At 51.9% G+C, this 11,936-nt stretch overlaps 1 protein-coding gene across 2 annotated transcripts; it reads left to right on the top strand.

The window, feature by feature from the left end:
- Window positions 1-4,757: 4,757 nt before the first annotated feature.
- LOC107307794 lies at window positions 4,758-11,612 on the top strand. 2 transcript variants are annotated; one of them, XM_015851296.2, is made up of 5 exons: window positions 4,758-5,290; window positions 8,082-8,808; window positions 8,919-8,958; window positions 9,035-9,124; window positions 9,462-11,612. In XM_015851296.2, the coding sequence occupies exons 2-5, from the start codon at window positions 8,703-8,705 to the stop codon at window positions 10,954-10,956; spliced, it is 1,731 nt and encodes a 576-aa protein (XP_015706782.1). In that variant the 5' UTR covers window positions 4,758-5,290; window positions 8,082-8,702; the 3' UTR covers window positions 10,957-11,612. The 2 variants fall into 2 exon arrangements, with proteins under 2 accessions (XP_015706782.1, XP_015706783.1); XM_015851297.2 differs by lacking the exon at window positions 4,758-5,290 and having other exon boundaries at window positions 5,306-8,808.
- Window positions 11,613-11,936: the final 324 nt, after the last annotated feature.

The following is an 11,936-nucleotide window of genomic DNA, read 5'->3' as shown; positions in this document are numbered from 1 at the left end:
GTATTATAGTGTGTTATCTTGTATTCTGATACAAATAAAAATAAACTAATTTCTCCTCACATTGTTGCTGCTGTACCCTTGTGGTTCCATGGTTCTCCTCACCCCAATCTCTGACATCAAGAGCAACTCCCCCACCCGTCCTACCTCGCCTATCTCTCCTAAATAGTCTAGAGCCTTTGATGGCAGTATCCCAATTGTAGGAGTCATCCCACCATGTTTCTGTGATAGCAACAATGTCATAACTTTCCGAATGCATCAGAGTTTCCAGTTCCTCCTGCCTGCTACTCAGGCTGCGTACATTAGTATAAGGGCACTTCAGCTGGGCTATCCATCTCGCCACCTTTATAAGGGATCCAGGATCCACTAGAACAGCAGCATCCCCAGCATCCCCCTGCCCTACTCCCTCCCTTTGCATTCTGCCGCCATTGCCCACGGAGTTTGGTACAATCCCTCGAATGACCCGTTCAACCCCAGTAGCCCTTATTTTGCCCACTTCCCCCTTCGTTCCTAGTTTAAAGACCTGTCAATGAGTCCCGCTAATTCTTCAGCTAATATCCTCTTACCCCTCAGGGACAGGCTGCTTGCATCAGCAGTCATCATGCCAGGTGCAGTGTAGATTGCCCCATGGTCAAAAAAGCCAAAGTTCTTGCATCTGCACCAGCTCTTAAGCCATCTATTTAAGAGTTGGGTTTTTTGGATGCTCCCTGTACCTTTCCCTTTCACCACGGGTGTAGAAGAAAAGACCACCTGCACCCCAGCTCCTTCAATTATTCGCCCCATTACCCTGAAGTCTTTCTTGATAGACCTCAGGCTTTCCTTATCAACTTCCTCGCCACCAGCCTGAATTATTAAAAGTGGGTAGTAATCTGAAGGCTGAATCAACCTAGAAATTATCTTTGAAATGTCTCTGACCCGTGCCCCAGGAAGGCAGCACACCTCTCTGCGGGTAGGGTAGGGCCGGCATATAGGGCCCTCTGTTCCTTGCAGAACGGAGTCACCTACAACAATCACCCTTCAGTCCTTATGGGTAGAAGCAGTCTTGAGGCTTGGGGGCGACCGCTTCGCCTGAGGCAACCTCATGGGTGAACCTGTCTCCACACTCTCACTCGTCCCCCCCTCAAATTCCAGGGCCTCAAACCTGTTACACAGAGGCACCTGGGGAGCCGGGGATGGTTGGGATGGGGGATGCCCCCACCACCGAGCCAGTACCCGTTTCCACTCCTCCTCCCTTCTCAAATTGCTGCTTGGGGGAAGAGAGGACAGGGGGCTCGCTGCACCACAGTCAGCTGGCTGGTTCCCCTTTACCTCCTGTTCGTAAGGTGTAAGGTGGCAGGGGCTGACATGCTCCATTAGGAGCCTCGGCTGTGTGCTGAGAACCTGAGGCTGAGAGGGACTGACACCACCAGTCAGTCTCCCTCTCACACTCTTTTATAGTCCTCAGCCTCTCCACTTCCTCCTTCAGGTCAACTACGAGGCTGAGCAAGTAGTTCACCTGGGCGCAGCGAACACAATCACTGCCTCCCTCACCAAGCACTGAAAGGGCCAGGCTCTGGCACTCAGTACAGCCAGAGACCTGCACACCAGCATCTCAGGTTGGGAGCTCAGTCTGAGTCTCCTCAGACATTTTGGCAGCAGCCTTCCTATAAGGCATGTGCAGGACCTCAGTCTGGGTCTCTGCAGTCTTCTTGGTTGCTGCCTCGTTTCTGAGAGCTTGGGACCCTTGTCTGGGCCTCCTCAGTATTTCTGGCAGCAGCCTTCCGCCGGGGAGCAACCACGTCTAAGCAGAATACTTACCAGCACTGAAACAGGAAGTCACGAGGTGCAAGAACCCTGACCCCTCCTGTCCGTCTCTGGTGGGCAGCGACGCGTCGCTCCCTGTGCCCGTTTCAATCTCCCGCCGTTGCCAGGCAACGCCCACGCCACGTAACGTCAGTCACGTCAGTCACGTCAGTCACGTAGCCGCTCCCGAGAGAGCTGCTCCTCTGGCCGGGGGTCCCTGCTTGAAGGAACCGCCCGAGATCCCCCTTGAACCGTGCGGTCAGTCGCTGCTGATCGGTCCGGGACGGCTCCGAGTCAGGAGACTTCGGCGATCAAAAGGGCCTCACAGAGAACCAGGCAGAAAAACACCCCGTCCCCTTCCCGACCTTCCCTCCGGTGCCCCCTGCCCCCATGCCCATTTAGGGCAGTCCACAGGCAAAACAAACAAACAAAAAAAACTTGTCCCCTTAACTCCCATTATCCTACATGATATTCTGATGTGGAATAGCAAAACCAACCAAATTACAAAGCAATAACATTCTACCCCTTATTCCACATCACTACATCGTGCTTAACTTTTATCAACATACTAACAGAACAGTAGCTAACATGCATGTAAGGTTGAATAATATGAAGATGGTAGCAAAGCTAATACTAAAGGTTATTTGTAAAGGAAAACTCACTGTACTGGGTAGTACTTTGGTTTTCCCAGACCAGACTACTCCCAGGAATTTTACAGATAAACCTGGTCCGTTCTGCAAGTTCAGTTTTGGATGGGCTTTGGCTTTTCTAATTTTCACACAGCTTCCCTATGTACCTGTAATCATAAGTCACTTGCCCACTCTTCCAGAGACCACAAACTTTCCTTTTGCTCTTGAGATCCAGCCAAAGGTCTCTGTTCAGCCAGTCCAGCCTCCTTGCCCATTGGCTCATCTTCTGTGACGTGGGGATGGTCAGCTCACGCACCTTTAAAATTACTTAATGTATCCCCAGCCTTCCTGGGCTCCCATGCCCTCCAAGGGACACTCTCAGTCCCGGTCCTAAAGAAGTTAAAGTCTTCCCTCTGGAAGTCCAAGGTGGCAGTTCTGACTCCCCTCTGTGGTTCAGCAAGGACTGAGAAATCTAGCATCTCGGGATCACTTTGTCCCAGACAGCCTCCAACCTTTCCATCCACCACGAGATCTTCTCTGTTAACAAATAGCTGGTCCAGGATTGGGCTTCCCTTTGTTGGCTCCCTTACCTGCTGTGTCTGGAAGTTATCTCCCACACACTCTAGGAACCTCCAGGACTGTTCCCTATCTGCTGTATTGTAAATCCAGCAGATGTCTGGGAAGTTGAAGTCCCCCACAAGAACAAGGGGGAGAGACCTTGAGACCTCACCCAACTGTCTATAAAGTGTCTTGTCCACCTCTTCAAGCTGACTGGGCGGACTGTAGCAGATTCCCACAATAATGTCCGTCTTATTGGCCTTCACTTTTATTCTGGCCCATAAGCTCTCAACCCTATCCTTTCTGAAGAGCTTGTGGCCATCCACTGCAGTACTCCAATCATTGGAGCGATCCCACCATGCTTCTGTAACAGCAACCAAGTCAAAGATCACCTGCCACACAACGGCCTCCAGATCCTCCTGTTTGTTGCCCATGCTGTGTGCATCAGTTTATTATTCCCTCCGCCCTTCGTGTCTACTTTAAGGCTCTCTCCACAAGCCCTACCAGCTCCTGGGCAAGGATCCATTGCTCCCTTTCAGACAGGTGAGACCCATCAGCAGATCTCAAGCCAGGTGCCAAGTAAACCACCCCATATGGACCAAAGAACCCAAAATTCTTACATTTGCACCAGCCTCTCAGCCATGTGTTCATAAGATGAATTTTCCTGCTCCTCTCAGTGTCCTTCTCTGCCACTCACAGAAGAGAGGAAAATACTAGCTGTATGCCCGCTCCATCAACTAACCACACCAGCCACCTGAAATCATTTTTTATAATCCTCAGGCTTCTGTCAGCGACCTCATTACTGCCAGCCTGAACTATTAATAAAGGACAATAGAGGGGTGGATCATCAGACTGAGGGGTTTTCTAGAAATATCCCGGGCCCCAAGGAGGCAGCACACTTCCCTACGGATAGGGTCAGGCCAACATATAGGGCCCTCTGTTCCTCTCAGCAGGGAGTTGCTTACCGCAATCACCCTTCCTGCTGGAGGCAGTCTGGAGGTGTGGAGTTGACCATCTCACCCTAGACAAGCTCACAGGTAGATCTCAATACTTCCCCAATACAGGAAGGACGTGGAGCTCTTAGAGCGGGTCCAGAGGAGGGCCACTAAGATGATCAGAGGGCTGGAGCACCTCTCCTGTGAGGAAAGGCTGAGGGAACTGGGCTTGTTTAGCTTGGAGAAAGCTCCAGGGAGACCTCAATTGCGGTCCTGCAGGACTTGAAGGGAGCGTTTAAACAGGAGGGGGAAAGCCTGTTTGCGAGAGTACATAGTGATAGGACAAGGGGGAATGGTTTTAAACAGAGACAGGGGAGGTTGATGTTACAGATTAGGAGAAAGGTTTTCACACAGAGAGTGGTGGCATTCAAGACCAGGCTGGATACAGCTCTGGGCAGCCTGGTCTGGTGGTTGGTAGCCCTGCATATGGCGGGGAGGTTGGAACTAGATGATCATTACGGTCCTTTTCAAGCCAGGCCGTTCTATGATTCAGTGATCTCCCACCGCAACTTTGCTCACCTCACCCTGAGGTTCTAGGTCCTCAAACCTATTGTAAGAGTGTTAGGTGGACTGGTCTCTTCAGTGGGGAGGAGGTCTGCACCCTCCCTGCTCACACACCCTGTACCAAGAGCCACATTGCTCCCCAGGAGCTGTGCTCTTCCCACCTGGGGGAGCTGGGGCTCCCTTGTTCTCCCGGTGGAGAACTTCTGGTGGTGCTTTGCCAGTTTTACTTCTCCCTGAGGGGTCTGCCTGGTGGGGGCCAGGGCCATCCCCAGGGCTGGGCTGGGGGCACTGCCTGGGAGTGTAAAGTTTGTCAATGTTTGGGGGGATGTTGCTGGGGGTGGGGGCTGTGCGGGACCGGGGTCGAGCGGGCTGCCGGGTTTTGTAACCGCCCCTCGGCTCCCGCTTTCTCGCTTTTTTTTTCGCGGCTCCTGCCCTCCCCGCTCCTGGTTACGCCGCTCCGCCCCCCCCGGCTCCGGATTGGACGGACTCCGGACTGGGAGCGGAGGCACCTGGCGGCGGGGAAAGGGGCGGCGGGAAACAACAGCCCCCAGCAACAAGAAAGAGTAAAGCCTGGTAACAGAGACGGCGCAGTCGCAGAAGCACGAGAGCCCGGCCACTCGGAAGAAGAGACTATAAAAGGAAGTGGCCAGTCGGTGGGGGTGCGCGCCTCGAGGGGAGGTGTTGATTTCCCTGTCTGCGTAGCGCTGTGGTGTTGCTTGTGATAGCTTCCTCAAATTTAGTAACTAATTTATGATTTGGAAACGGATTTGGTCTAATTCATGACAGTTTGGTGCCGTGACTCGGATGAAGGTGATTCGATCAGGAGTAAGTATAGGCCGGTGAAGCCGTTCGGTTGGGGTTGGGTTTCCCGGAGCACAACGACTGAGACGTCCAATTGCGGGCGAAGCGAGTGCGGACCCGTCGGTAGTGCGGTTCCCACATCCCGCGAGGGACCGGGCCACGAAAAGGGGGAAGCGTGTGTGTGTGTGCGTGAAGGTGCTGCCGGAAGATGGGACAGAAGAACAGTAAGCCTTCTGGTCCCATGGGTGGGGGAACTAGTGGTGAGGGTATAGCTATACCCTGTATTCCCCCAGACAGTCCACTGGGACTCATGATTAAGAATCTGAATGATTCCCATTCTAGGCGGGGAAAAAGTAAAGTTAAAATGATTCATTATTGTGTAGAAGTATGGGGCAATAAGCCCATAAAAGGGGAGAGTGTATTTTGGCCCCTTTTTGGCTCCTCTAAGGACTGGGTATGTCAGGCCCTTAACCTCTGTGTAAATGCTAGGAGCCTTTTAGTTCAGAGCAAAGTGAGTATGCCCACCTCTGGATAGCCTCAGAGACGAGGAGGCATTTATATCACCTAAAAGAAAAAGGAGGGCGGGAGGAGAAGGGATTTAGAAGTCCCAGTGTCACCACCGCCCTACATACCCGCACCCACGGCCCCGTCTTCCAGGGGGCCGGGAGCACCGACCCGCCCTCTCGCTACGCCTCCCCTCCCCGACCTTCCCCTCTCTCCTCTCCCCGCGGCGCCGGTCCCGTCCGCTTCCGAGTCCGGGCCGTCCGATCGGTTGCCGGGCGGTTTGGGTCCCGTGCGGGCGGGGCGGTCCGAGCCGCGTTTATTCTCCCGAGCGCAGCGGCCACCAGGCGCCGGGTTACGGAGGGAAACCCCGGGGCCCCACTGGGGGACGCTCCCCCCGAGGGTCGCCGGGGCCGGCTGGCAGGTGCCGGGTTTCCCCTCGACGCGCCGTCCCGTCCGTCGGGCAGCCGGGCGGGCGGGCGAAGGCACCTCCGCGGAGCCTTCGGGTTGTTTCCCTCACCCCAGGGCCAGGTACCTAGTGTCCGTAGTGCCCGCGCCTCCGCACGTCCGTCGGCCGCGGAGCCGGGCGGAGGTTTTAAAAACAACAACAAAAAAAAAGTTCGCTCCGCGCCCCGGTCTGCGAGAGAGAAGGGGTGTGTCAGGGGCTCTGTTTGCTGGGACCCGAGGACAGAATGGGCCCTTGATAAAATTAAAAGTGGGTCCCCCAACGCAAGGAAATAGAATTCCTTGTAGATCCAGGGGCTGAAAGATCAACAATCCAAACACTGCCCTTAGGATGTAAAGCCTCTGCAAAAAAGTACAGGTGATCGGGCAAAAAGGGGGAACCATTTGGGGTCCCTGTTATAAAAAGGGTGTTGATTGAATCAGACCTGAGGCCAAATGCAATCTATTAGGTAGGGACTTCATAGTAGAATTAGGAATAAGCTTAGAAGTAGTAGATAAAAGATTAGAGATTCGGTTATGTCCTCTAAGAGTAGAGGATGGGGTAGTACACGCTTTTGGGAAAATATAGAAGGAGAGAAGACTTAGAAAATTAACAAGGAAAGGGGTTAATTCATCAAGAATTGATCCTTCAGGTTTTAAAAGCTATCAGAGAACCAAGGGAGATTGCAGTAGTACATGTAAGGGGTCACCAACGAGGACTGGATCCTCAAACTAGAGTTAATAACCTAGCTGACCAGGAGGCCAAAAAGGCTGCTCTTTTGTGTGTGTGTATGAGGTGACCGAAAGGGGGGCTGCCCGGCTATGTTTGCAGAGGGTGGGTCAGATCCTCTTCCCCTGTTCTGTTTTATGACTGTGGAGAAAGAAAAGATGATACAAATGGGAATTTGGGAAAATGAAATGGGAAAATGGACATTACCTGATGGATGGGTGGTTTTACCAAAATCAGTAGCTATGAGGGTGTTACGGAGGTTCCATGAACAAACACATTGGGGTGCTCAGGCCTTAGTGGATCAGTTTGCCAATAATTATATGTGTATAGGGGTATATAACATAGCAAAGGGGATTGTTAATGGATGTGTGACTTCCCGGAGGGTTTATGCAAAGAATATGAGAAAAAGAATCCCAGGAGGGTGAGAATTGGCTTATCGACCCTTCGCAAGGATCCAGTTGGACTTTACTGAACTCCCTAAAACTGGGAGATATAAATACTTATTAGTGATTGTAGACCATCTTACAAACTATGTTGAGGCATTCCCTACGGCAAGGGCTACAGCACCAATGGTAGTAAAGATACTAATAGAAAATATAATTCCTCGATATGGAATTATAGAAGCAATAGATTCTGACAGGGGACCTCATTTGTGTCAAAGGTTACACGTGACACAATGAAAATTCTAAGGATTAAATGGGAATATCATACTCCTTGGCACCCTCAGAGCTCTGGTAAAGTAGAACGAATGAATGGGGAAATTAAAAAACAACTTAGAAAATTAATGATAGAAACTAAGACATCTTGGATAAAATGCTTGCTGTTAGCTCTGTTAAATATATGTGTGAAACCCAGAACTGATCTGGGAATTTCACCTTTTGAAATGCTGTATGGTATGCCCTATAATCTTGAAATACCTCTTGGTCACCCCCATTTACAAGATGATCAATTAAAACCTTACCTTATACAATTAATGAATGGGTGCAAGGAACTACAAGAAGGATCTGATTGCACAGCGGTCCCCATTGGAGATAGCAATCCATAGAATATAGCCAGGGGATGGGGTGCTAATAAAAACCTGGAAAGAAGCTGCACTAACACAACAAGGGGAAGGTCCCTATGTTGTTTTATTTACTGCAGAAACAGCTATTCGAACCGCAGAGAGAGGATGGACTCATGCCAGCCGTGTTAAAGGACCCATCGGTGACGAGAAGTGGGAGGTAGCCCCCGGGAGTGACGACCTGAAACTTACACTGCGACAAGCCCAATGGGTATTCCAGGTAAAGGCTCCCCCTGAAGAACACTACTGCTGCCGAGAAGAACTAAAAAAACCCCTCGTAGCTGGTTGCAACCCAGTTGACGAGTGAGGCAGAGGAGTGAATTGTGGGGAAAGATGGGCCTTAGGGGTATCCATTGGTACTTGGGGATTCTCACAGTGATCACATTTTGTATAGCAGCACAACGCCACCCACACCAAGCTTCCTTACATCCCTGTGTGACCTGGTACCTATACAGCCCAGTCTAAACCAAAAGGGTTACTATTTTTGCCTAAGCTCAAACCTAGGGAGGGGATACTGTAACCACCCAGGCTCATATTACTGTGCCTATTAGGGATGTGAAACTATTGCCTCAGATTGGGCACCTGGGAGGAGAGGCCGTGTCCCAGCAGGGCCTGGCCAGGCTCGGCAAGGAGTCCCAGGGCAGTCACGGGCCGAGCCTGGCTGTGCCCTGGGTTGGTGGGAGCCGCTGAGGCTGCTAGGGATGCTCCCCTCTCACTCGCTGCTTTCTGTGCCCATACAGAAGGAAAGGTCCAAACGTCCCAAACAGAGGAAGTGCCAACACGGAGCTAACCAGGCAAATTCTAGAGGTGAGCAGCCCTGGGCAAGGGAGGTGCCTGCAAAGACAACCCCTGGCCCCACTTGCCCACCACCCCATCACGTTCTCCCTATCCACTCACTCTGCCTTCTTTGCCAACAGTTTGGGACTTGTGCACGTCTTCACAGCACGCGAGGATGCAGTAAGTAACACTGTTCCTCTCCTGTCACCTCCCACCAGCTGAAATCCCACTAACACTGCTCTCTGCTCTGCTGCAGCTCCTCAGTGCCCAGTCAGACGGATGACACCTATGAAGCCATCCAATGTTTTTACAGAACTGTTCAAGACTCCAACAGATGCTTGGACAGGTGAGACTACTGATAGGGGATGGGGACAGGGGCAGGGCTTGCTGAAATGGAAATCTGCAATGACTCAGGGATGGCAGAGGGATATCCAGAGACTTGAAATCTGAGAGGCAGTGCCCTTGTAGAAGGGTTTACCACTGAGGCACGGACACGAGTGTCGTCCTTGCTTTGTTCTCTGTAAGCAGGAATGGAACCTTGGGCACACACTTGTCGGGACCCCAACAAGTGAAAATAACAAAGCCTGCCAACAGCTTTGAGGCGACAGAAGTGCCCTGGGGCCCTCAGGAGTGTTTGGCTCAGAACTGCCTTCATCTTCCTTCTCTTTCTCCATCTCACACAGGCTCATGTTGCAAATGCCTGAGGGCAGCAATGAGGGCAGCAATGAGGGCAGCAACGAGGGCACCATCACCTGTTGTGGGGATATGAAGACACCTTGCCCACAACCAAAGTCCCAGGAGCGGGACCTGCCCTTGGTGGATGAGGCTATGAGAAGTCTCCTGGAGCATCCTGACATGAAAATGCAGGCACCAGAGCACCTGCAGAAGAGCCTCTCAGAGCCTAATCTGGGGCACAAAGACTCCCAGCTTCCACATCCACTGAGGCAAACAAGGAGGTCCGCTCGCTTGCCCTTCCAGCGCAGGCACATGCAGGCTCAGGCATGGAGGTCATCAGCAGAGGCCTTTGGCCAACGGCAAAAATCTGCCTCCCTGATGGACACACGCAAACAAGAAACAATGCGTACAGTCCATGCTGACTGCTACAGACTGTGTGAACAGCCTGACAACCAGGAGAACAGGTTGATGTATCAATATCTGGAGCAGTATGCATACGTTGAGAGGAAGAAGCGGGACTTTTTCACACCACACCGCGTCCTGCCTAGCAATGAAGGATCCAAGGGTGTGTCTCCATCTGACCCTGTAGCCCAGCTTGATGCAGGAAGAGCAAAAGTAGGAGAGAGAAATCCACCTGCGGACAGGGCCAGTAAGCAGCAGGGCCAGAAAAATACCACTGCTGCTCAAGAGCCAAAGGGGCTCCCTGGACATACCCTTGCGGGAAGTAGATCTTCAGTTGCGTCAAGCAGGATTGTGCCAAAGGATGAGCCATTCAGGCCCCAGTCAGCAAAGCCAGAGGCGAGGCCCAAGCACGTGGCAGAACAACACAGGACACAAAGGTCAGAGACTCTATCTCAGCTGTGTACAGGCTGCTGTGTGCCACGCTTTCTGTGCCGCTGCATTCAGCGTGCCTGGGCCAAGCTCAAAGCAGCCAGCAAGGCCCTCTGTTCCAAGATCAGAAAGGGAAGCGAGAAGCTCTCCAGGAAGGGAAATAAGCCCTTCACAAACAACAGATCCTCAGAGCCAACAAGGCTGGACGCGAGTCATCATGGGAGCAGACAATCACTGACACCTCTGGCCAAAATGAAAACCGCAAGTCCATTTCTGGAGGGAACAAAGAAGGACTTGGTGGCATCCGAAGACAAGTCTTTCAGTGCTGACAGTGACGTCACAGCTGCCAGTAAGCTCACAGCTGCCAGCAAGGTCACAGGCGCCAGCAAGGGATCAAGCCATGGTGGCAGCAGCCACAGGCACTCGGGCATGCAGTCGCCAGTTCTCTCTGGGACCAGTATTCCAGTCTCCCTCCTTCAGGATGTAGCAGCATGTCCTGCAGGAGGGAGATTTGAATATTGGTCCCAGAGAGATTTGGAGGCTCTGCGGGAGGGAGACCAGAATGTTCTCCCTCCTCTTCACAGTGCAGATCATCAGCCAGAGGGGCTCCTGTGCATTGATGTCCCTAAGGACATCAACCGATGTCACTGCAGGAGGAAGCTCACAGAATAATGCAAAGTCCTACAAACTACGTATCCCAGTGGACTTTGCATTATTCTGCATGTATGTATATGTAGTGCTATTGCTCCGGTCAATAGTGTTATTGTCCGGAGCAATAGCACTACACCCAGGATGCTTTCCTGCAGAGAAAGCACTCCTCCACCAAGCAGAGAGCCTCATGTCTGCCAGAGCCTCCAGTTCTCTCTGGGACCAGTATTCCAATCTCCCTCCTTTAGGATGTAGCAGCATGTCCTGCAGGAGGGAGATTTGAATATTGGTCCCGGAGAGATTTGGAGGCTCTGCGGGAGGGAGACCGGAATGTTCTCCCTCCTCTTCACGGCTCACGGCTCTCTGTCCCTAAGGACATCAACCGCTGTCACTGCAGGAGGAAGCCCACAGAATAATGCAAAGTTTTACAAACTACATATCCCAGTGGACTTTGCATTATTCTGCATGTATGTATATGTAGTGCTATTGCTCCAGTCAATAGTGTTATAGATGGGGAATATAAATAATGAAAAATCATAAAAATTAGCCTCTCTCTATTGCCACTTCTAATGTGAGAAGTCTAGCCAGGGTTTTTGGATTCTGTGATTTTATTTGACTTACGTATTTTAAATTTTTTTTTAATTTCTTTAATTATTTCAAAATAAAATAATTTCTCCTCACACTGTTGCTGCTGTACCCTTGTGGTTCCATCCCTCTCCTCACCCCATTAGGAATCGGGCTAAACCAGGAATCGGCCAGACTCCTCTTTCCCTGCTCGCTACTCAACCATCCTTGGGACAGCTCTGTTGCCAGAGTGAACACAGTGGCTGTCCTGGTCCCTCAGGGCAGGGACCTGGGCCTGGCATTCCAAGCCAGGAATGCAAAGGGCAGAAATCAATGAGGTCACGTCAGTCCCGTGGCCGCTCCCGCGAGAGCTGCCGGGCTGCTCCTCTGGCCGGAGGTCCCTGCTTGAAGGAACCACCCGAGATCCCCCTTGAACCGTG

The sequence above is a fragment of the Coturnix japonica genome, unplaced genomic scaffold (genome assembly GCF_001577835.2).
Source record: "Coturnix japonica isolate 7356 unplaced genomic scaffold, Coturnix japonica 2.1 chrUnrandom924, whole genome shotgun sequence".
In the NCBI taxonomy this organism is placed as follows: domain Eukaryota; kingdom Metazoa; phylum Chordata; class Aves; order Galliformes; family Phasianidae; genus Coturnix; species Coturnix japonica.
This window is presented reverse-complemented; position numbering and strand designations above follow the sequence as displayed.

Excerpts from the sequence above, each read along its gene's own strand:
- LOC107307794 (XM_015851296.2), top strand. The coding sequence starts at position 8,703 with ATGCTCCCCTCTCACTCGCTGCTTTCTGTGCCCATACAGAAGGAAAGG. Across the intron at positions 8,809-8,918 it reads TAACCAGGCAAATTCTAGAG|TTTGGGACTTGTGCACGTCT; the intron begins GTGAGCAGCCCT and ends CTTTGCCAACAG. Across the intron at positions 8,959-9,034 it reads TCACAGCACGCGAGGATGCA|CTCCTCAGTGCCCAGTCAGA; the intron begins GTAAGTAACACT and ends GCTCTGCTGCAG.